This window comes from Peromyscus californicus, unplaced genomic scaffold (assembly GCF_007827085.1).
Source record: "Peromyscus californicus insignis strain IS unplaced genomic scaffold, ASM782708v3 Scaffold_12__1_contigs__length_115047231, whole genome shotgun sequence".
Taxonomy (NCBI): Eukaryota; Metazoa; Chordata; class Mammalia; order Rodentia; family Cricetidae; genus Peromyscus; species Peromyscus californicus.
In genome coordinates, this window is record NW_026294413.1 from 21,563,018 (window position 1) to 21,588,961 (window position 25,944).

The 25,944-nt window shown below is 36.9% G+C and overlaps 1 protein-coding gene across 13 annotated transcripts in view; it reads left to right on the plus strand.

Moving 5' to 3' along the window:
* The window catches only part of Mycbp2 (MYC binding protein 2), a 252,489-nt gene that overhangs the window by 39,514 nt on the left and 187,031 nt on the right, over positions 1-25,944 (plus strand). For all 13 annotated transcript variants that reach the window (XM_052732538.1, XM_052732541.1, XM_052732539.1 and 10 more), the window contains exons 3-8: positions 9,294-9,509; positions 16,421-16,574; positions 21,496-21,692; positions 22,448-22,690; positions 22,875-22,946; positions 24,713-24,809. In XM_052732538.1, the coding sequence (XP_052588498.1) occupies positions 9,294-9,509; positions 16,421-16,574; positions 21,496-21,692; positions 22,448-22,690; positions 22,875-22,946; positions 24,713-24,809 (979 nt within the window). The remainder of the gene's footprint in view (positions 1-9,293; positions 9,510-16,420; positions 16,575-21,495; positions 21,693-22,447; positions 22,691-22,874; positions 22,947-24,712; positions 24,810-25,944) is intronic.

The window sequence follows — 25,944 nt, forward strand, 5'->3', positions numbered from 1 at the left end:
TCCTACAGTTGTCTTGTTTCTCTAGCTAAGATTTCAAGTACTATATTGAATATATATGGAGAGAGTTGACAACCTTGTTCCTGATTTTAGTGGAATTTCTTTGAGTTTCTCTCTTTTTTTTTTTTTTTTTTTGGTTTTTCGAGACAGGGTTTCTCTGTGTAGCTTTGCGCCTTTCCTGGAACTCATTTGGTAGTCCAGGCTGGCCTCGAACTCACAGAGATCCGCCTGGCTCTGCCTCCCGAGTGCTGGGATTAAAGGCGTGCGCCACCACCGCCCGGCCGAGTTTCTCTCTTTTTAATTTGATGTTGGCTATGGGCTTGCTGTAAATTGCCTTTATTATATTGAATATGTCACTTGTATCCCTAATCTCTCTGGACCCTTTATCATGAAAGGGTTTTGGATTTTGTCAGAGACCTTTTCTGAATCTAATGAGATGATCATGTGTTTGTTTTCTTTTAGCTTGTTTATATGGTGGATTACATTTACTGATTTTTGTATATTGAACTATGCTGTGGGGATGGTCTGTATGTCAAATGTGTTGCTGATTGGTCAATAAATAAATCACTGATTGGCCCATGGCCAGGCAGGAAGTATAGGCGGGACAAGGAGGAGAATAGAGCTGGGAAGTGGAAGGCTGAGTCAGAGAGACACTGCCAGCCACTGCCATGACAAACAGCATGTGAAGATGCCGGTAAGCCACGAGCCATGTGGCAAGGTATAGATTTATAGAAATGGATTAATTTAAGATATAAGAACAGTTAGCAAGAAGCCTGGTATGGCCATACAGTTTGTATGGCAATATAAGTCTCTGTGTTTACTTGGTTGGGTCTGAGCGACTGTGGGACTGGCAGGTGACAGAGATTTGTCCTGACTGTGGGCAAGGCAGGAAAACTCTAGCTACAGAACTATCCTTGATTCTGTGGGATAAAGCCTACTTGATCATAGTGAATGATCTTTGTGATGTGTTCTTGGATTTGTTTTGCAAGTATTTTATTGAGTATTTTTGTGTCAATGTTCAAAAGAAAAATCAGTCCTTAATTCTCTTTCTTTGTTGGGTCCTTATGTGGTTTGGGTATCAGGGTAACTGTGGCCTCATAAAATGAAGTTGGCAGTGTTCCTTCTGTTTCTATTTTGTGGGATAATTGGGGGAGTATTGGCATTAACTCATCTTTGAAAGTCTGGTAGAATTCTTCACTAAAACCATCTGGCCCTGGGTGGCTTTTGGGGGAGTAGGGGGAGACTTTTAATGACTTCTTCTATTTCACTAGGGATTATAGGTCTGTTTAAATTATTTTTTTGGCCTTGATTTAACTTTGGTAAGTGGTACCTCTTCAGAAAATTATCTTTTTCTTTTAGATTTTCCAATTTAGTAAAGTATATGTTTTTAAAGTATGTCCTTATGATTTGGTGGATTTCCTCAATGTCTGTTGTTATGTCCCCCTTTTGATTTCTGCTTTTGTTAATTTGGACACTTTCTTTTAGTTTGGATAAGCATTTGTCTCTCTACTTGTTTTTTTTAAAGAGCCAACTCTGTTTCATTGATTCTTTGTATTCTGTTGTTTCTATTTTATTGATTTCAGCCCTCAATTTGATTATTTCTTGCCCTCCACTCTTTTTGGTATGCCTACATTTTTGTTCTAGAACATTCAGGTGTGCTATTAAGTTGCTAGCGTGGGATCTCACCAAATTTTTAGGTAGGCACTTATTGCTATAAACTTTCCTGTTAGCAACGCTTTCATTGTTCCCCGTTAAGTTTGGGTATGCTGCGTATTCATTTTCATTGACTTCTAGGAAGCCTTTCATTACTTTCTTTATTTCTGTCTTGACCCATTTTTCATTCAGTGGAGAGTTGTTCAGTTTCCATGAATTTGTAAGCTTTCTGTTGTTTCTTTTGTTGATATCTAACTTTGATCTTTGGTGGTCTGATACAATACAGGGTGTTACTTCAATTTTCTTGTATCTGATGAGACTTGCTTTGTGTCCCAAGTATGTGGTCAGTTTTGGAGGAAGTTCCATGAGATGCAGAGAACCTTTTATGTTTGGATGAAGTGTTCTGGAAACATCTGTTAGGTTCATTTTTTTGTAATGTCTTTTAGCTCCAGCATTTCTCTGTTTAGTTTTTTGCCTGGATGACCTGTCCATTGGTGAGAGTGAGGTATTAAAGTCTCCCATTATCAGTTTGTGAGTGTCAATATGTGATTCAAGCTGTAGTAGTGTTTCTTTTACAAACTTGGATGCCCTTGTGGTTGAGTTGCAGATGTTAAGAATTGAAATGCTGTCTTGGTGGGGTTTTTTTTTGTTGTTGTTGTTGATGAGTATGTAGTGTCTTCCCCTATCTCTTCTGATTAGTTTTGGTTTGAAGTCTATCTTGTAAAATATTAAAATTGCTGCACCAGCTTGCTTCTTATGTCCATTTGCTTGGAATGTCTTTAACCAACCTTTTACCCTGAGGTACTATCTATACTTGATGTAGAGGTATGTTCTTGTATGCAGCAGAAAGATGGGTCCTGTTTTCCCATCGATTCTGTTATTAGGTGTCTTTTTATTGAGGAATTGAGATCACTGATATTGAGAGATATCAATGACCAATGATTGTTGATTCCTGTTATTTTGTTATTGGTGGTAGTGGTGGTAGAGGTGTGTGTGAGAGTGTATTCGTGTGTGTGTGTGTGTGTGTGTGTGTGTGTGTGTGTGTGTGTGTTTCCCTTCTTTTGATATTGCTGGTGTGAGACTATTTTTTTTTTCTCCTGTGTTTTCATGGATGTCGTTAGCCTCTTTAGTTTGAAGCTTTCTTTCTAGCACTGTCTATAGGGCTGGATTTGTAGTCAGATAATACTTAAATTTAACTTTGTCATGAAATATCTTACTTTTTTCATCTATAGTGACTGAAAGTTTTACTGGGTATAGTAGTCTGTGCTGGCATCTATGGTCTTTTAGAGTCTACAGCACATTTGTGTAGGCCCTTCTGGCTTTTAAAGTCTCCATTGATAAATCAGGTATAATTTCTATAGGTTTACCTTTATATATTAGTTGGTCTTTTCCCCCTACAGCTTTTAATATTCTTTATTAGTTCTGTATGTTTAGTGTTTTGATTATTATGTGGCAAGGGGACTTTCTTTCATGGTCCTATTTGGTGTTGTGTAAGCTTCTTATATCTTTATAGACATCTCCCTCTTTAGGTTAGGAAAATTTTCTTCTATGATATTGTTGAAAATATTTTCTTGGCCTTTGAGCTGGGATTCTTCTCCTTCCTCTATTCCTGTTATTCTTAGGTTTATTCTTTTCATAGTGTCCCAGATTTCCTGGGTGTTTTTGTTAGGAATTTTTTAGATTTGATACTTTCTTTGACCAATATATTCATTTCTTCTATTGTATCTTCAATGCCTGAGATTCTGTCTTCCATCTCTTGTATTCTGTTGGTGAAGCTTGCCTTTGTAGTTCCTGTTTGAATTCCTGAATTTTTCATTTCCAGAATTCCCTCAGTGTTTTCTTTATTGCTTCTGTTTCCATTTTTAGGTCTTGAATAGTTTTATTTATCTCTTTCAACTGTATTTTCTTAGCTTTCTTTGAGGGATTTAGTCATTTCATCTTTGCTTTTGTTTTCCCGGACTTGTTAGTTTCCTGTCTAAGGACCTTTATCATCGTCATATAGTTGGTTTGAAGGTCTTTTTTTTGTGTGCCCCATGTTGGAATATTCAGGGCCTGCTGTGGTGGGATAGCTGGGCTCTGATGGAGACATACTGCCCTGTCTGTTATTGTGTTTTATGCTGGCATCTAAGCATTTGGTTTTGGGATGATTATAGGTCTGGGTGATGATTTCTGGGTTCGTCATTGTTGAGTGTGTGTTTTGTTCCTTAGTTTCTTCTCTGGATTTTCTGAGAGTGTGTTGACTGTGTTGCTGGCCTGCTCTGCTGGTGTATTCACAGGGAATGCTTGCTAGTGTTGAAGTCTGAGATACTGGGATGGGAGGGAAGGGAGATTTGGGAGAGAAGGTCTTTGTGATCCCTTGGGGAAGAACTCAAAGAGGAAAGGATCTCAGCAATGAGTTTCCTGCTGTACAGCTGGTGATGAGACTGGGGTGTTGGATCTGAGGGAACAGAGAGAAAAGAGAAGGTCTGTTGGCAGCGTTGTTTGCTGGCAGCTGTGACCTGTTGGTTAGAAGCCCATGCCTGCTGCAGTTGGGGGCTGAGATAAAGTGACCAAGGTGGGGTAGTGAGGTTAGAGGGTGATAGACTGGGATCCCCAGGAGATGTGGGCAAGGGGGAAGGAAAGCTGCACCTTGTATTCTGTTGTAGTGCTGGGGACAAGACTGGGGCTGGATTTAGAGGAGAGGAGGGAGTGCTGTCTTCAGTTTGCTTGTCTCTTTCCTTACAGAGCGGAAGATGAGACTGTACTTGCTTTTTTTTTTAAATGAAGCTTTAGAAGAACAAATGTTTTACTAATCTAATTGATTAGTATTTCCTTATATGATTCATATATGTTGTGCCCTAAGAAGTGTTGGTCTACACTAAAGTTGCAGAAATTATATTTTTTTAGATTTTGTCCAAAGATTTAGAATTTTATCTGATACCCTTAGGTGGTAGTGTTCGTTTTTTTTTTTTTTTTACTCTTTGACTCTGTTTTTTTGGGGGCCCTCCACCCAGCTCCCTAATTAATCACATATGGAGGCTTATTCTTAATTATAAATGCCTGGCATTATCTGGCTTGTTTCTTGCCAGCTTTTCTTAACTTTAAAGTATCCCATCTACCTTTTGCCTCTGAGCTTTTTCCTTTTCTTCTTTATATCTTACTTTCACTCTTACTCTGTGGCTGGCTGTGTGACTGGGTGGCTGGCCCCTAGCGTCCTCCTCTCCTTCTCTTGCTCTTTCTTCTTTTTTTTTCTCCCAGATTTCTCTTTCTGTATATTCTCTCAGCCTGCCATCCCTGCCTATTCTTTGTTCTGCCTAGCTTTTGGCTGTTCCACTCTATTAGACCATCAGGTGTTTTAGACAGGCAAAGTAACACAGCCTCACAGAGTTAAACAAATGCAACATAAAAGAATGCAACACATCTTTGCATCATTAAACAAATGTTCCATAGGATAAACACATGTAACACATCTTAAAATAATATTGTTTCAAGTTAATTTTAAAATGTTAACCTTCAATTTTTTCTCATTATTATCTGATTGATCTGGCTCCATTTGTTAAAATGGTTTTACTTATTTACTTTTCCACTGAAGTATCTTATAAAAGAGCCAGTTAACTATATTTATTTTGGGTATAGTTTTGTTTAGTTGATCTGTGTGTCTTTCTGTTAATACCATACTCTAGCGTTATTTTCTGAGTCTTAGAATCAGGCAGTATGTTTTCTAAGATTTTGTCTTTTTTCTAAAATTTCTGTAGCTGTTGCTGTAGTTCAGATATTAAATAACCCCACCTCAAAGACCCACATTTTAGAGAGTTGATCCCCAGGCTGACACTCTTCAGTGGTAGAACTTTTGAGAAGTGCATACTACTGAGAGGTCCTTAAACCCCTAGAGATGTGCCCCTTCAAGTGGATTGTGGGGCCATCACTCCATTATCTATCTTTTTGGCTTCCCAATAATGGGTGATGCTGCCATGTGCTGCCATGGTACACAGCCTTGCCAATGGCCCCAAAGCAAGGGGAGCAAATGATCATAGAATGAACAGAACTTCAAAACAGCGAATCAAAGTCAACCTTTTCCATTCCTAGGTTGATTAGAGTGGTAGAAATATGCTAAAACAGCTGTCTTCTGTCCTTTATATTTCATGTAAGTATTATGGTGATACTTGTTGATTCTTTTATTAGAACCCTTAATCATTTTATTGATGTTACATTTAGTCTGGCTTGATGAGATTTGTCATTTTAATGGTGTATAATTCTTCAATCCTTGAACATGATATGAATGTTGATCCATTTATTTAAATCTTTTGTTTGTTTGGTTTTTGTTTTTGTTTTGTTTTGTTTTGTTTCTCTGTGAAGTCCTGTCTGTCCTAAAACTTGCTCGGAGGACCACACTGGCTTCGAACTCAGAGATCAGCCTGAGTGCTGGGATTAAAGATGTGCACCACTGCTGCCTGGCTTTAAGTCTTATTTAATTCACTCAATAACATTTTTCGGTTTTTAGTACATATACATTTTATTACATTTATTTGTAATTATTTTGTTTTTGATGCTGTTTTAGATGCTATGGTTTTAAAAATTAATTTGTGTTGAGATCATTGTAGTGTGAAAACACTTCTTATATTTCTTATTTCACAGAGAACTTTTAAGTGCTTCACTCATTTTTTCCTATTTTTAACTTTCTATATAACTAGTTTGTAAACAGTAATTTCATATTAGTGCACTCTACCATCTTATTCTGATGTCACCAATTGTGTGTGTGTGTGTATGTGTCTATGTACATGTTCATAGGACTATTAGATGTCATCCTCTAGCTAGTTGTCTCCATCTTATTCTGATGTCACCAGTTGTGTGTGTGTGTGTGTGTGTGTGTGTGTGTGTGTGTGTGTGTGTGTGTGTGTGTCTGTGTACATGTTCATAGGACTATTAGATGTCATCCTCTAGCTAGTTGTCTCCATCTTATTCTGATGTCACTAGTTGTGTGTGTGTGTGTGTGTGTGTGTGTGTGTGTGTGTGTCTGTGTATATGTTCATAGGAATATTAGATGTCATCCTCTAGCTAGTTGTCTCCATCTTATTCTGATGTCATCAGTTGTATGTGTGTGTGTCTGTGTACATGTTCATAGGACTATTAGATGTCATCCTCTAGCTAGTTGTCTCCATCTTACTCTGTTCGAAAGCATCTTTCACTGAACCTGAAGTCTCCTGATTCAGCCAGACTGGCTGGCCAGCAAGCTCCAGTGATACTACCGTCACCACCTCCCTGGGACTGTGATTAAGGTCACCATACTCATCAGCTCTTTTTTGTGGGTTCCTGTGGGTAGAACTGAGTTCCTCATGCTGACATGTAAGGCTCTGTTTACTAAGTCATCTCCCTGGATTTATATATGCTTATTAGTGTGCATCTAGTTCTGTGTGATTTTGTTACTTCTGTGATTGTTATCATAGGATACAGAACGGTTCCATCTTAGGAGTCCCTTTTACTATCCCTTATTCCGTACATGTCCCCGTCATCTTGGCTTCACATAGCTACAGATCTGTTCTTCATCATAAAAGTCTTGCTATTTCAAGTATATTACTTAAATGTGCTAGTATGTAAACTTACAGGATTGGCTTTTAAAAAAACTTGATGTAATTTCTTTGAGTTCATCTAACTTGCCACACAAATTAATAGTTCATTTCTTTTCTATTGCTGATTAGTCATATCCCAGTATGGCTGTACTACAGTTTAGCGATGTCCACAGTAAAAAGATATCTGGGTTATTTTTAGTTTGGTGCTAATTTTGAATAAGTCTATGAAAATTTACTTGCTGGTTTTTGTGTGAGCATAGGTTTTTGTTGTTTTGCTGACCAATGAAATTACTGGATTATGTTGTAGGTACATGCTTAGTTTTGTAAGAAATGTATTTTTTCCAGAGTGGCCATATCATTATTATTTACGTACTGTAGCTAGAGTTTTCCTGCCTGGCCCACAGTCAGTACAAATCTCTGTCACCCACCAGTCCCACAGCCGCTCAGACCCGACCAAGTAAACACAGAGACTTATATTGGTTACAAACTGTATGGCCATGGCAGGCTTCTTGCTAACTGTTCTTACAACTTAAATTAATCCATTTCCATAAATCTATACCTTGCCACATGGCTCGTGGCTTACCGGCATCTTCACATGCTTTTTCTCATCGTGGTGGCTGGCAGTGTCTCTCTGACTCAGCCTTCCACTTCCCAGCTTTATTCTCCTCCTTGTCCCGCCTATACTTCCTGCCTAGCTACTGACCAATCAGTGATTTATTTACTGACCAATCAGCAACACATTTGCCATACAGACCATACAGACCATCCCACAGCAATGTACTGGCATTGTAATTACAGGTATCTTTCCCCTTTTTCCAGGGTTGTCACTATTGGTAATTTTAGAGATTCTGGTAGCTGTGTACTATATCTCATTTTCATTTACATCTTGTCTAAGGCCTAATGATGTTGATGCTGTGCTTATTTATAAACCCTCTCTGTGTCTTCAGTGTTATATCTGTTCATCTCTGTTCACTGTTTACTAATTGAACTCTCTTTTGTTTGTTTTACTGTTGAGTTTTGAGACTACTGTATATGTTCTGATACTTACTAGTCTTTCGTGAATACGTATTTTGCAGATGTTTTTCCCTGTCAGAGACTTCCAATTCTATTCTTTTTAAAGTGGCGTTAATTTTTTTTTAGATTTATTTATTTTAGTATTTTAGTATTATTTTAGTGTTTGTCTGCAGGTATGTATGTGGGTGCTGGCAATCAAATCCACAAGTGTAACAAGTGCTTTTAACCACCGAGCCAACACACTCTCCAGCCCCCAAACAGTATTTTTGTTCATTCTTCACATATGGATAATGCTTATTTTATACTTTGTGTACTGTTATTTTGCTACACTTGTGTATTATTTCTAGTAGATTTTTAAAAAATTGTCTACATGACTCAGGAAATAAATACATTGCTAGGAGATGCTTTTCTCTTAGCCATTTTTATCAGGTTGTTGCATTAGGAAAGTAGTAACACTTAGTTGAATTCCCAAGGGTGTTGGCTTTGTTTACAATCTTGGGAGCAAGTCAGTCTGTTGCCATATCTGATAAGAGTATGCCGTAGTTACCCTTTGTCTAGTTGAGAAAATATCTTTCCATTACTGATTTGCTGTTACTTTTTCTTTTTTAATTGTGTATTGGTAGTGGGCTTTTGTCAAATGCTTTTACCTTTTTCGTTTATAGCAACTTATATTTACTACTTTATTACATTTGTTCTTTGGGGGAGTTATACTGATTGCTTTTCTGGTGTTGTATCAACATTGTTTCTGGATTAAATACCAGTCATGTATTACTTTTAATATATTGTTAATATATTTATGCTTACTATTTTTAATATTTTGAAAACCATGTTCCCAAGTTACATGCTGATTTAACTTTAACATATTTTTTTAAAGAGATATTTTCTCTTGCCCTTTCCCAATTCTTTATAGAAGAATTTTCACACTAAATATTTTGTTACTTTAAATATAATTTTATTTATCTAAGATAATTTGTTTTTTTACTTATGTGAGATATGCAAGTCAGTTTAATCTGTCTATACTTTTTTTTACAATGAAATAACTGAAAAGAGTGTGAAACAGAAATGTTCTCTTTTATGTTTCAGTCTGAAAACTTGGAGAATACAGTAATTATACCAGATATCAAACTTCATAGCAATCCCTCTGCCTTCAATATTTACTGTAATGTAAGGCATTGCGTTTTGGAATGGCAGAAAAAGGAAACATCATTGGCAGCTGCATCTAAGAACTCTGTACAGAGTGGAGAATCAGACAGTGATGAGGAAGAAGAATCCAAAGAACCCCCTATCAAGCTGCCAAAGGTAAGCCACTGAATTCTATTTAGATCCATTACCTACAAGTGTTCTGGTTACTATACATACACATGTATTCCTGAGATACCTTGCTTTTAATCAAATTGTGCACTAAAAAGAACATGGCTTAAGGATAAAAATAGGTTTGAGGTAGACCAGGAAAACTCTATGGGACTTTTAAACTTGCTCACAAAATCAGTAATTGGCAACACAGATGGGAAGCACTCAGGGAGGTCAGTGGGTTGTAGCTTGTTAAGAGTGGTTAGTGTACGAAAGCAATAGCATGGATATGCTTGTGTGGAAGCATGGAACAGTGGCAGGTGGAGGAGGAGCTCTGAGCTGGTAACCTCCCATTTAGATGGCATAACAGGAAGTACAATCTGTTAGAAGCCAAGAGCTATAGGTGTACCCCATTGAGAGCAAGCCCTGGAAACAGGCATATACTTAAGTTTTTCTTGAAATAGAACTAGAAAGGTTCCTTAGCAGCAGCTAAGTTGAAAGCTTTTTTTTTTTTTTTTCTTGTCTGTTTAATCTTATAACTGTACTCTTGCTATTCTGCTCACTTGGCCTAGGGGAAAAATCAGATGAGAAACAATTCAGTCCATACTGTTCTGATGTCACTTCCTGTTACCAGAAGCATATAGACTATTTCATATTATAGCTGAATAAACTATTCTTAAAGGACTTTGTTCTAAGTATTCGCTTACTTTATGACTAATTTTAATCACGCATCTTATATGTGTGTGTATGTATGTATATTCAGTATAGGAGATATAGTCTGTCTTTTCTTCCATCTTTCTCTTCCTTTCTTTCTGTTTTTTCTTCTTTTTATAGCAATGAGGATCAAATCCAGATTCTTGTAATTCAACACCATTGCTGTTCATGACTTACATCATCAGCCTTAAAGTTATTACAGTATTCCTAACAAAAAGGAGAAAAATACAAACATTTTAAAATGATACCTCTATGTGTGATTCATGTGTATTATTTTCTTATAAATTAACTTAAAATGATTCTTTTATCAAAAATGATTCATACACTATTAAATTGGTGCTTTAAAACTGTCTTGAAAACTTAATTTCATCCCCACACCTATTCATAGAGTATCTTTTAAATAGTTTTACATGCAATACCTTTCTTGAATTCTCAGGACAGATGGAGCTCATGCTCCCAGGTTTGCATGGTTTGTGGTGGCTCTTCCTGCGTATGCATTGTCCTTGACTGTGCTAGTGGGTCCTTCACGAATCAGCAGATGACTTGCTTTCTGTTCTTTAAGAGTGAAGGCTTTGTGACCTTCATTGCTTTCTGACAGCCTTCTTAGAGTATCTGTGTGTCTTTCCTTTCTTTTTTCCTTTTGCCTGGAATCTTTACCTGTAGCTTCTCTCCCAGCATCTTCTTGTAACCTAAAATGAACATGCACATCTCTTCCCTCCTGAAGGTGTAGATCATGGTCTCTTAATTGTGATTTCTTTTGCTTAATTATGGAAGATTAAAAAAAGTAGGATAGCCCCTAGAGAATTTGTGTTGTATACTTTTTGTAATAATAATACGCTGTTGGGGGAAGGTTATACTACATTGTGGTAATCATGGTGATTAAATTCAATATTGGAAGGGAAATCAGAAGTTCAGAGAAATCTGTTATAGGAAAATTCAGATGTTGAATAATATACCAAAATCTAGATTAGAAAATACCACATAATTAGGCAAAAATGATTATTAAACTGTTTCAAAAACAGTAGAATAAGTGAGTAGTGGAGAAAGAATCAGGCATTTTAAACATTTTTCTAGCATAATTAGCAGGATCTAAAAGAAATCTTTTTTTTTTTTTTTTTTTTTTTTTTTTTTTTTTTGGTTTTTTCGAGACAGGGTTTCTCTGTGTAGCTTTGCGCCTTTCCTGGGACTCACTTGGTAGTCCAGGCTGGCCTCGAACTCACAGAGATCCGCCTGGCTCTGCCTCCCGAGTGCTGGGATTAAAGGCGTGCGCCACCACCGCCCGGCAAAAGAAATCTTAAAAAAAAAAAAAAAAAAAAAACACCCTAAAATAATGAATACCGTATTTTCCACCATATACTTGCTTTTTCAAAACAGGGAATAATGGTTAAAAACCAGAGTTATGAAGCCACATTGATTAAGCTGAACACCATTAAAATTGCTAGCTATTTAATACTAGGTAAATGGGTGCCTCCACTTTATCATCTGTAAATTGAGAGTATTATGTACTTCGTAGGGTTGCAGTCAGGATTAAGTGTGAGTTAATGATGTTGTGTCCTTAAGAGAATAGTACCCAGCACATATCAAGTCCTCAGTAAATGAGAACTGTAGTTAAAATGTCAGGTTAGGGTCAAACAATAGAGTGTATACAAGGTGTATTTGATTTTTAGGTACTTCCCAATGTATTCTATAACTTAGTAATAAACACTGCATATTGCGAGGAAATGAAGCTTCTAGAAACTCGATGTGATCCTATAATGAAAGAGATATGAAGACAGAGGAAGGAGTAAGGTGCCCATTTGTGGTAATCACAGTGCTTCATGGGTGATGTCATGAGCATTTCAGGTGACAAGCTTCAGCAGCCCTTAGCATCACCTCAGAATGGACACAGAGCAAGGGCTGAGGCCTGTGTGATGTGAGCTGAGGAGAATTTGAAGGCAGGTTTTCTTTCTCCCCTTTCACGTAAATGTTGTGTTCTCCTCCTGTTAGGAGGCTTGAGGCTTTCCCTTTTCTTCTCATCTGAGAGTTCTTTCTTCCTTTTACTTTTTCTTTCATCTGGTTATGGCAGGGTCTGTATTATTGAGCAGTCTTAAAATCAGTTGTAATGCTTCCACATTTTAAAACTCAGACTGAAATGAAATGCATATTTGTGTCATTAGAAAGCAAAGTATACTGCCTCCCTTTTCAGATGGCTTCTATAAAGCAAGTAGTAGTATTTACAAATGACAAAACATTAAACTTAAAAGGGAAGAAGAGGGGGAAGAGGAGGCATCAGAGGGAGAAAAAGAAGATTTTGCTTTTCAGAGCATGGATGACTATACTCCTATTCTCTGTCACATGAGTCAGTGCAGGCTATGAAGTCTTCTTCCCTTCTGTTCACACCCAGAGGGAAAGGTTCTTTCAACTTTTCAAGGCTAATTTGTTTTTTCAAACGGTGTTCTTGATTTAACACTCCTCATTTCCCATTAATTGTTTTTGCCTTTTGTCTATACAGAGTTACTTCTCAAATCTACATTTCTAGTTGGTATCTCTTCTTAGATTTTTAGCCATGCACCGGATGCCTCCTATCTACTTTAAAATCAGGATGAAGAGAGAGATTGAGCACTAAATTTTATCATCATTCTAGCCAGACAGTAATCTCCCTCCAGTCTTCCTTTTCCCCATAAATGGATGAGTTGCCACCCAGAAACTTTGAGAATATGCTCATTCTTACATCTATTCTAGCCTTTGGTAGTCAGCTAATCACTAAATGTTACAGTTTGAATATGCAATATCACCCGAGCTTTGTAGTACTATTTGGGAAGGTTCTGCATATTGTAGGAGGTAGAGTTCACCTGAAAGAAGGAGGTCACTCCCTCTTCACCATGTGAACACTTTTGTCCTCTACATGCCAGATTCTATTCAAGTGCATGGAGCCAACCAATCATGGACTGAACCTTCTGAAGCCACTTGACAAAATAAATTCCTTCAAGTTGTTTCCTGTATTTTTTTCACAACTATGCAAAAGTTGCCAATATACCAATCCTTATAAATTCTGCTTCTTTAATAATTCTTGTAGTAAAGGTATTGTCACTAAGTATTTCCAACCTTCATCAACACTGCTTAAAAGTACAATAATTGCCTACCTGGATATTCTGTCTTCCTTTACCCCCAATTCAGTTAATTTGGCTGAGTAACATCTAAGAAACTTATGGTCTGATCATAGTCGTTTTACTTCAAATCTCCAGTATTTTTTACATAGAAAACAACAACTGAATCAGTTAGCTGACACATGAAGCCCTTCATCATCTAACTTCTGCTGCCATCTCTAACTTTACCTCAGTGCTATGTCCTTTCCCCATGTATTCTATGTTTTCTAATGTATCTAGCACACCCTGTAATTTTCAAAGCCTTAGACAAGTTATTTATTGATTTGTTTGGTGTCTGTACTAAAGAACACTTTCTTGAGGGAAGGGAATATATTCCAACTCTTTATTCTCACAATCTAATGCACTGCTGCCTACAAATTTAAAAAGAATTTACTTATTTAAGAACTAAATAAATTAGTCAACATAAGAGTATATTTTTAAATAAAATATGCAGCAAAACTAGCTTCAAGCATGTTGAGATGGGAACCATGACTCCCACTAGAAAATTACATGGCTCTGAAACTTCTGTATTACAATGAGGAAACATCATATAATGAGCTCCATCCAAAAATGTCAACTCTGAAGAAGCCTTGAATTATTGAAATTATGAAAATGCATAATAATAATTGATAATAGAGTAAGCAGGCTTAAATAATAGGATATTGTAGTCTTCCATTGCTTGAGAAAAGAGATTCACATTTTGATTTCCTCTAATTATATAGGCATATGGAAATTCTTTTTTCATTTTCTAGTCCATTCCAGCGAAATAAACTAAAACAGGTGAAAAATTTATAGGAGTATTTAATGAATTGAAATTGTGTGCATAAACTTAGGTAAACTTAACTATTGTCAAGACTAGGATTTTAGATAACTTCTATAAGACAATCCTTTTACTTATTTTGATTTCTTAGTTATATTTATGCGCTTGAGAAACCTTACAAATGACAGAACCACAGGAGTTGTCTGCAGTTAATTTTGTCCTTGTGTAACACAAATTCTAAATGGTTTTAATAAAAAACCCAGTGCCTAATACTGGGGTGAAAGCTGAAAGATCAAAGAAGCAGAGCAGCCCTAGCCACCACCTCCTACCTCACCAACTCTTCAGCCTGAAAGAGCTCCAGCCGAAAGAGACGCTTCTGATGAAAAGCCTTTAATTCCAGTCTCCTCATGCCTTATATACCTTTCTCTGCCTAGCCATTAAAGTACTTGTGTGCTTCCCAAGCACTGGGATTAAAGGCATGTGTGCTTCCCAGTGCTGGGATTAAAGGTGTGTGCCACCACTGCCTGGCTCTGTTTTCTCTCCTAGACTGAGTCAATCTCATGTAGTCCAGGGTGGTTTTGAACTCTGGATCTCTGCCTCCCAAGTGCTAGAATTAAAGGTGTGTGACACCACTGTCTGTCCTCTATGTTTAATATAGTGGCTTATTCTGTTCTCTGATCTTCAGGTAAATTTTATTAGGGTACACAATATATCACCACATCCTTGTCTGAAAAAAAATCAACTGTTTCTGAATTACAGTAATTTTTAGAACAAGGATAAGTAGCTAGTTAGATGAATAATAATTGTATCTCCACATTTGCTTAGAGCTAAGCTGAGCACAGGAGATGTTCCTTGTCCATAGATGGATACAGTTTAGTTAGGAAATGAAAATAAATATAGTCAGTTATACTGAATGTAATAAATTCTGTAACAGAAATTTGTATTGGTTAAGAGTTATGTGTTGCCGGGCGGTGGTGGCGCACGCCTTTAATCCCAGCACTTGGGAGGCAGAGGTAGGCGGATCTTTGTGAGTTCGAGGCCAGGCTGGGCTACCAAGTGAGTTCCAGGAAAGGCGCAAAGCTACACAGAGAAACCCTGTCTCAAAAAACCAAAAAAAAAAAAAAAAAAAAAAAAAAAAAAAAAAAAAAAAAGAGTTATGTGCATAGCTCACTTACCCTCTTAGATTACAAACTCTCAGAAGACAGGGTCTAGTATATCTTCATAAATCCTCTAGTGAGTTGCACAAGGTTGCATTTACATAATACATAAATGTAAAAATTTCAACAGAAAGAATATTATCTCACTGTTTTTGTCATAGAATTATTGTTTGAAGTGTTTGTATTTTTTTGTCTTATTTTAATTCTTAATGTCAATTCTGTGCATAATTTACCTCATCCTGAAGCTATGTCTGATTCTCAAAATAATGATGTTGGCTAAGAAATAGGATTTTATTGTCTAGTGTTTTATTAGTCTTCCAAAGTTACCGTAGCAGCTCATTGTAACTTTTCTCTTACAATCTTTAACTAAAGATGTACTCCTTTTGCTAAGGAGAGTCAAGGATTTCTTGGTCCAATGAGGACTATTATAATTAAACTAAAATACCAGTGATATTTTTGCTAAGCAACCTTCCAGTTCCTTTCATGATCATTGTGCCCAAATGAAGGAGATACTACCTATAAGTAATAATATTAACAATTAAACCATCATGGGAAGGGCTAAGATGAAATCAGTCTTAAAAGTTGTCTTTGCAGCCAGGGGTAGTGGCACACACCTTTAATCCCAGCACTTGGGAGGCAGAGCCAAGCAGGTCTCTGTGAGTTCAAGACCAGCCTGGTCTACACAGTGAGATCCAGGACAGTCACCGAAACTACACAGAGAAACCCTGTCTTGAAAAAACAAAACAAAACAAACAAACAAACAAACAAAAAAAGTTGTCTTTGCTGTTTGTGCTATGTTGTTTTATTTTTGGCTATAAGTACTGTAACACAGTTACTTGCATACAAACCAAATGCATTTTAAATGAACAGAGTCTATTTCTTCTGCATGAATGCCATCGGCTCCTAGTTCAGGTTTACAAGGTGTTTTCATCATGTCTTGTTATGACTTCACTGTATCCAAACCAATCTTGAAATAATGTCACTAGTTCTTAGCCTATAACATGGTTTTCAAAATCATGTTAAATTAGAAAAAAAAATGCTGTTTTTTGTTTTTCTATTTAAACATCATAACCTTTTATTTGGTGTTGAGATAACTTGCACAAACTAGACTATAGAAAGTATTATTCACTTACATATTAGAACTTTTATTTTCATATTAAACAGATCATTGAGGTCGGGCTTTGTGAAGTCTTCGAACTGATCAAGGAGACTCGATTTTCTCATCCATCCCTATGTCTGAGGAGCCTCCAAGCCTTGCTGAATGTACTTCAAGGCCAACAACCAGAAGGCCTCCAATCAGAGCCACCAGAGGTCCTAGGTAAGAGCTTATGCCTAGAGTGAAACACTTAAACTAAACCATATCTCTTAGGAAACATGCATAAGAACAAGAAATGAAGCCTGCATTTGACTGGATATGGAAAAAGCAAGAATTTAACTTGGCTATTATTTTGCTGTGTTTCAGTAGAGTTATAGTCTAAAGAGTTCTGGTTTATGCAGAGATGTTTCTTGGTTGTTGTAACAATATGAGAGAAACAAAACATGAATTCTTGAAATCCCAGAATAATACCCAAACCCTAAAAATCCTCTTAACTTAAATCCCTGTGTCCAAATAGCAAATACTCATCTTTCCTACTCACTTGTTACTCTAGAAGATTTAAATATAGGGGGGTGGGCAATAAATGTCACAAACCCCAAATGGTAAAATTGATTTCTAAAGAGAGGACATTTGTTTTGTATTCATCAAGCTTTTGACTTAGCAACAAGTTTCATTACAAAAAGATGTTTCCTTTTCTCTAAGTATATTTAAGTTTTAGCATTGCTTGCTTTTCATGTCACGAACCTAGGCTCAGCATATAACCGTCTAAGAAAGATAGGAACTTAGTGCAGATTATGATAGAAATGTAGGCGAAGTATAACTTTTACTTGGCTTATTGTTTTTCTCTGATGCTAAACTATGGATATCCTGTTAGTCTGGAATTTTCTAGATTGTTTCCACAATATAGGAAAATACCCCCAAAGCCATAGAGATATGATTCTCAAACATTAACTTGTATCTAAGACATCTGTGACCCAGGTGTGGGGTTTCTCATTCAGTAGGTTTAAGCTGGGACCAAGCATTGATACTTTGAATAAATTTCTATGCAATAGTGTTACTGGTGACCTGGGGACCACCTGTTGACTGAATTAGATTTTGATTCCATGTTCTCTGTATCTGGTTTCACTGCACTTTTCTTTTGGCTTTTTTTTTTTTTTTTTGAGGCTAATCCTTGCTGTGTAGCCCAGATTGACCTTGAACTTCATTCCTCCTTCCCTGGCTTCCCAACTACTAGGATTAATAGATATGTATAACTATGCCTTACCTAACTATTTGGATTTTATTAGATCCACATTTTTAAAAGCTAATTATATGCCAGATATTTCTTTCTTTGCTTATGTATAATGATTTAGTTTTTTGTGTTTAACTTTGTTTTATTTTACTGGAGAAGAGAAGATATCCTGAAAAAATTAAAGGCAGTATATACCTCTCTCCCAAGCTACAGGCACTTAACTGCTGCTACCAAACAAAAGTTAGCACAGGTCAAGAGTCAGTTTGCTGGTTCGTGGTTCAGTAGCGTCAATATTCCTGTAATATTGTGTATTCAATGTGATTTGATAAATCCACCCCCACACCTTGTGCTCCATGCTGCTACCACCACTTTTTCCTTCCAACTTCATGTGCTTTTTTTTCTTTCATTTTTCTTTATTAAGAAATTTTCTACTCACTCCACATACTATCCACAGATCCCCCTTCCTCCTTCCTCCCACCCCCCAGCCCTCTTTCCCAAGCCACCCCTCATCCCCACATCCTCCAAATCGAGGTCTCCCATGGGGAGTCAGCAGAGCCCAGCACACTGGGCCTAGGCAGGCCCAAGCCCCTTCCCACTGCACCAAGGCTGTGCAAGGTGTCACACCACAGGCACCGGGTTCCAGAAGGCTGCCCGTAGACCAGGGACAGATCCCGATCCCCCTGCCTGGGTTCGAGCCAAACAGCCGTTTTCCGTATCCAGACAAGATGAAGTCTCAATTCTGAATATTTATGCCCCAAATACAAGGGCATCGACATTCGTAAAAGAAACATTACTAAAGCTTAAATCGCACATCAAACCCCATACACTAGTAGTGGGAGACTTCAACACCCCACTCTCACCAATGGACAGGTCTGCCAGACAGAAACTTAACAGAGAAATAAGTGAACTAACAGACATTATGACTCAAATAGGCTTAATAGATATCTACAGAATATTCCACCCTAACACAAAAGAATATACCTTCTTTTCAGCACCCCATGGAACCTTCTCCAAAATCAACCACATGCTTGGTCACAAAGAAAATCTCAACAGATAAAAAAAAATTGAAATAACCTCCTGTGTCTTATCAGACCACCATGGCTTAAAGTTAGATTTCAACAACTACAAAAATTACAGAAAGCCTACAATCTCATGGAAACTAAATAATGCCCAATTGAATCACCAATGGGTCAAGGAAGAAATAAAGAAATTAAAGATTTCCTAGAATTCAATGAAAACGAATGTACAACACACACAAACTTATGGGACACCATGAAAGCAGTGCTAAGAGGAAAATTCATAGCACTAAATGCCCACATAAAGCAGTTGGAGAAATCTCACACTAGTAACTTAACAGCACACCTGAAAGCTCTAAAACAAGAAGCAGCAAACTCACCCAGGAGGAATAGACACCAGGAAATAATCAAATTGAGGGTTGAAATCAATAAAAATAGAAACAAAGAGAACAAAACAAGGAATCAATGAAACAGTTGGTTCTTTGAGAAAATCAACAAGATAGACAAGCCCTTATCCAAATTAACCAAAAAACAGAGAGAGAGCATCCAAATTAGCAAAATCAGAAATGAAAAGGGGGACATAACAACAGACAATGAGGAAATCCAGAGAATCATCAGGTAGGTCATACTTCAAAAACCTGTACTCCACAAAATTGGAAAATCTGAAAGAAATGGACAATTTTCTGGATAGGTACCACATACCTAAGTTAAATCAAGACCAGATAAACTATTTAAATAGACCAATAACCCCTAAGGAAATAGAAACAGTAATTAAAAGTTTCCAACCAAAAACAGCCCAGGACCAGATGGTTTCAGTGCAGAATTCTACCAGACCTTCAAAGAAGAGCTAATACCAATACTCTTCAAATTATTCCACACAATAGAAACAGAAGGAACACTACCAAACTCTTTTTATGAGGCTACAGTTACCCTGATACCCAAACCACACAAAGATGCAACAGAAAAACAGAGTTACAGATCATGTGCTTTTTTTAAAAGCCCACATAGTCCACCTAGTGTTGCCAGTGTGTGCATGGGTGTAGGCCATGTAGTGGAGCCTAGGCTCCCTATCAGAGGCTGCATCCCTGGAGAAAACTCACTCTCCTCCCCAGCATCTATCAGTTGCCCAAACCTCCTTACCTAGCGATGGGATTAAGAGAATTTTTATATCTGTTTTTCTATTTAATTTAATATTAAAATATATATGCTGAAGTATTCATTTAAATGTAATAGGATCTTCTGTGCTCGTGCCTTAGTTACTTTCTATTGCTTTGATAAGACACCATGACCAAGGTAGCTGACTAAGGAAAGTGTTTATTTGGGTTAGTCCATGAACATCATGACCCAGAGCATGGCAGCAGGGAATGGCATTGGCTTTTGAAACCTCAAAGCCTGTCCCCAGTGACACACCCCCTCTAACAAGGCTGCACCTCCTAATCATTCCTAAACAGTTCCAAAAAAAGGGGTCCAGGCATTAACATATATAAGCCTATGGAGGCCATTCTTGTTCAAACTATCACAGCTTGGTATTAAGAAAATATTTAAAAAAAAAAAAGAAAGAAAGAATTATACTGTTACTTTTGTGCTGATATTGATATTGGCACCAAGTGTTTGGACATGTGTATAATACAAATGTGGACAGATAGCATGGAGAGAGTAGAACTCTAAGGGTCACTACTCTAAAGCTATGACATCAGTAATGTGAAGAATGAATGAGAAGGAATGAACCAGATTGTAAGTATCCAAGGCAGAGAGAACCGCATCCCGTAAGGCTCTGAGATGGGGGGAAAAATGACTGGAGAGATTCTTAAGGCTGGAATATAACTATGAAAGATTGAAGAGCCAAAACATAGCGAGTGGAGGGAGGGTGTGCGGGGCAGTTAGAGAAGGCCAGGAGGAAATGGTAACAATGAAAGGGAAAGACAGGAAGCCATAGGTAAGAAAGACAAGTAAGAAGGAACAGGGCAAAAAAAAGTCACAAAGGGGACGAAGGAGAGAGGACAGAATCAACAAAAGAATGAGTGTATTTTAAGCAGAAAACTAGACTTTTGGTTTGATAGTCCTATGACTCTAAGTGGATGAAAAGGAATGGTAAAAGTTAATTTATGAACCATTTTTTTATGGTAGCTCAGTTAATCACTGGTAGTAAATACCATCAATTAGGATGATAGTGCTAAAATAAAGAAAATTGAAGAATTGATTAGGAAGAAAATACACAGCTTCATTTGAGATTAGGAAGGTGAAGAATTAATGGGAAATGATCATTAGGTTTCTTTGAATTACTGAATGAATCACAAAAATCTTCCAGTTTTCAGAGAATTGCAAAGTATCGATTCTGTCTCTTGCTTTCTTCCTTCCTACTCCTCTGTCCTTCCAGGGTTTTCTTTCAGTCTGACTTGTCTTTTCACTCTCTTTATCCTGTGACCTTGGAGAGTTCTTTAAGAGAAATGAATTATATGCCTCTCTATTTGAGATGTTATTATGTTAATTATAAAGGTTTATATTACAATTACAGCGTTTTTCTTATTGCTTTATAAATATGTCCATGTGGTCCAAATAGAAGTGCATACTCTTTCTACCCTGAAGGTAGAGTGAGTAGTCCTTACTTGAAGGACAAGGTTGTTAAAGGATAAGCTATAACTTTAAGGGTGAGTTTCTTGTATAGACAAGATTATTTTATATGATCTTAGACAAATTTATTACTTCAGGTATGAAAGTGATCCCTTGTTATATAAATGCTTTAATTCTGGAGGGGGTTAACTAAACAAAAACTAGTGCAAAGTAATAGTCCTCGGTGCCGTAAATTTTATATATAGTGGAACAAAGATGTAGTAAGTATGTGTATTTAATGCTCTTCAATTCAGATGGCTGTAGCTGAACCTTGTTTTGTCCACAGAGTCTCTCTTCCAGCTCCTTTTGGAGATCACTGTGCGGAGCACTGGGATGAATGACAGCACAGGGCAGTCCCTCACAGCGCTCTCCTGTGCTTGCCTCTTCAGTCTGGTGGCCTCTTGGGGGGAGACAGGAAGGACACTCCAGGCTATCTCTGCTATACTAACCAACAATGGTAGTCATGCTTGCCAAACTATTCAGGTATTTCATATTTTTAGCTGTGGAGAAATTTAGAAGATGCCAAGTTGCGCTTTTCTTCATTCTGTCAGTAGAAATTCTCTGCCTTTTTAAATTATACAGTTTTTTGATCTCTGTGGTTGATGTACAAATAATGCACATCATTCGATTGAAGCTGTATGTGTGTCTAGTTCAGTATCATAAAAATAACAAACGGATTTTGGCAGAAGCTCCAAATATTTAAGCTATGATTAACGAGTATAATATAAGAAGTAGTCATACTAGGAAAAAAATAAAACTGAGCTCAAGGTGGTAAAAAATCAAATAATTACAATTGAAAATTGAAGGCGCTTTAAATAATGGTAGTATGGTTGAAGATACAAATAGTGAGCTAAAGATAAAAGAGAGGGAAATTATACAGAATGCAGCAGAGAAAGAAAAAATAAGAACCGTGAATCTCTATAATAAGAAAGGTAGTATATAATAAAACAGAATATTTTACCATGGTCTGAGTTTCACAAAGTAATGATAGACCATAAAGATGGAAAACAAGGCGTACTAGCCAAGATTTTATACAAGTGAGTAACAGAATCCCTAAGGAAGTCCAGTTTGCTTGAGGATTACTTCTTGTAGGTGAGCTTTCAGTTTGTACCTTTGCAAGCCTGCCCAACATCAGCCAGTCGTTATGACTTACTTTACCATAAATAATATGTCTGTTTTGCCTGTTTTGTGTTTGTAAACAATTTAAAGTGTCTTTTCATTTCTTCTCTTTTGAATAGGTGCCAATGATACTAAATTCACTACAGAGGAGTGTACAGGCAGTTTTGGTTGGAAAGATTCAAATTCAGGACTGGTTCAGCAATGGCATTAAGAAAGCAGCTCTGATGCACAAATGGCCATTAAAAGAAATAGCTGTTGATGAAGATGACCAGTGTTTGCTTCAGAATGATGGATTTTTTCTTTATCTGTTATGCAAGGATGGATTATACAAAATAGGCTCTGGATACAGTGGAACAGTTAGGGTAATATGATTCCATACAGCTTTTGATTATAATATTATAATATTAATAACTGTATCTCAGTAATTATTATTATTATTATAAATTATAATTGAAGTATATACATTAAATATTACTCATAATTTTATTACTTTTATTGGTTACTAAGTATTACTCTGTTCATAAACAAATGTTTCTTATTTTACAGGGCCATATATATAATTCTACATCCCGTATCAGAAACAGAAAAGAAAAAAAGTCCTGGTTAGGGTATGCCCAGGTAGGAGAATAGTCTCAATAAATTGAAATTATCTTACCTTTTAAACCATGCGGCTCATGCTCATTGAATGAATTTATACAGGAATAGTGTGTTTTTATTAATATGGCTAGGTAACAGTACAGAGCAGGGTGAAGAATGTGAACTCAAAATCATAGGTGGTGCAACTACAAGTCTGACTCTGCCTTAGTAGCTGAGGGACTTATGGCAAGTCAGTTTACTTAGCTCTGTTATTTACCTTTAAAGGGAGATTGAAATTACCTCCTTTGGAGCTCTCCTTTAAGCAAATCTGGGGATAAGAATCAAAGACCACCTTTTTCATTAGCAAATCTGAATTGAAAATGAATAAGTGACCTGAGACCAAATTAGGGCTCCATAAACTCTTCCATTCTGTGTGTAGATCCTGTTCCTTCTAGCAAACACTTTTGGCCTGCCCCAAGGGACAGACCTAGACATGCATACAAAAACTCATAGAACAATGAAAACAGCAAGCCCTATCTGTGGTGCTTTCTGAATGCTGTGGTCTCATCTGCAATCAACACAATCACTGTGCTCTTACTATTTCAGCATCAGATGCAGTCACTCTCCTCTCGTCAAGAAAAGTAAATGAAAGATGGAAAGAAAGAGTCAGAAATACATATTCTGTTGTTTCCCTGTCTGTAAGACAGAGCACAGGTTCCCTTTGGGAAGGATAAATAGAAAAGATCTCCCTACACATCATGACTTCTTGAGCTAACAGGATCTGTTGTCAGCATGAAATGATAACAGGAATTTGAAAGTACTTTGAAAACTAAAGAAATTGTTATGTTGTCTTAGTTTCTGTTCAGTTGCTGTGAATAGACACCATGGCCAAGGAAACTTATAAAGGAAAACATTTAGTTAGGGGTTTCCTTACAGTTTCAGAGGGCTAGTACTTGGCAATCATGGTGGACAGTGTGGTGGCCGGCAGAAATGGTACTGGAGCAATAGCTAAGATCACATATGACCCTCAAGTTGGAGGCAGAAACAGTGAGAGTGAGAACAAGATGGGGGGAAAGGAGGGAGAAAGGAATAAAGGAAGCTTGAGGAAGGAAGGGAAGGAGGGAGAGACAGAGAGCAAGAGGGAGGGAGGGAGGGAGAGAGAGAGAGAGAGCGCACACTCAAGGGCATTGATGTGGGCTTTTAAAAACTCAAAGCCTACCCCCAGTGACACACCACTTCCAACAAGGACACACCTACTAATCCTTACCAAACAGTTACACAACTAGAGACCAGGCATTCAAACATGAGCTTCTGGGGGCCGTTCTCATTCAAGTCACCACATACGTAAAGAATTATCCTGCTATATTTATTATTGAGGTATTTTGAAAATTTAAATATTAAAGTAATTGTTTTTTTAAAACCCAGTGTGCTTAAAAATATCTCATCAGTTTATACTTATATTTTATCTAGGAAATGATGTCATGGACAATATATTAGTTCTAAGAGTTGGAGTTTATTTTGTGTGGGTGCGTGTGTGCACATGCATGTATATGTGGTATATGGGAGTGTATGCATGTGACATGTGCATGTGCAGGTCAGAGGTTGACCTCAAGTTCTTCCTCAATTGCCCTCCATCTAAAGTAGATGCCTGTTCTTAAATTTAATCTTTTATATACTTTATTTAGCATTATTGATTTATTGTACATCAACAAAATATAATACAGGAACATAACAGCTGCTTTTTCTCTTAGTAATGAAAACATATCTTAAAAATTTATATATATATCATAAAATTTTTTTATTACCAGGGTTATTTATTATATCGAGATGTGAATAACCACAGTATGACAGCCATAAGAATAAGCCCTGAAACACTGGAGCAAGATGGTACTGTAGTGTTACCAGGTATGTTTTAACTAGTCATATTTTTCTTCATAAGTAGTTTTAGGAAACATGTGTGTTAGTATGTTTAAACATTAAATGGTAATTAGCAAAGAATAGCCCTTGATTAAAAATGAATTTTTAAATATTGTGACATGTAAACCATTTTATAACCTACAGTAATGCAGATACTAGACATCTGAAAAAAGTACAATGAGTTTAATATTTATTTCTGAATTCACACTCATCTACCGGCTTTAACACTTGCCCTTACCCATCAAGACTTTATTTGCTCAGTTAACCAGGTAATATTATTTTGTTGCTTTGACTAGAACCCCGACTTTAACTCTCAACTTGCCCGGTACAAGAGAAATTCTGGTTATTTATCACCTTACCAGTGCACTGTCTTAGAGGACTACTAGTGATAGTGCTTAAGATGGTCAGGAAATTGTTAACATTCTGTTCTGCACACTTTTCACTAAAACTCTGATACCAAGACTTTAGGCACAGTTCATTCTGCCATGGTGCAACATGCTGCCTGAATTCTGAGTCATTAGTTCCAGATTTTCTGTAATCCTAGGTAAATGCATAAATATTCTCAGTTGTAAAGTCTTTAAGTTTGTTTATACCATTGCTGCTTTCTAAGCTGATCACATTAAAATCTTAAATATTTAATGTGTTTGTTAGTAATTTCATGGCATACAGTCAAATACTCCTAAGCATTTGATCTCTTGAAAAAGTGAGATTTATTAAAACACGCACACACACCACATTGAGAGAGATGCTCATTACCTGCTTGTCAAGTTTTAAAGTATTCTTATAGCTATATTAGAAAACAATTTAAACTTTTCTATTACTGTATTTTCCCAAAGTAGTATATAGACACCACCGTAGAACAAATGAATCATTTCATGTCCATGTCAGAACAGAACAGTTTTGGAAAATGGGTGGCCTAACAAAATCATCTTTTAACAACTCTTTTGAGAATCTACTTTTCTTTTTAAACAAGACTTGATCTGTATCTTTGTTTAATAATAACAGCTTTAGAAATGTTAAGTATCACCGTACGTTTGTTATACAAAACAGTGGGTCTCATTAGGACATGTTTATACATGTATGTCATATACTTTAACTCTATTTCCACCCTAGTTCCAGTTTC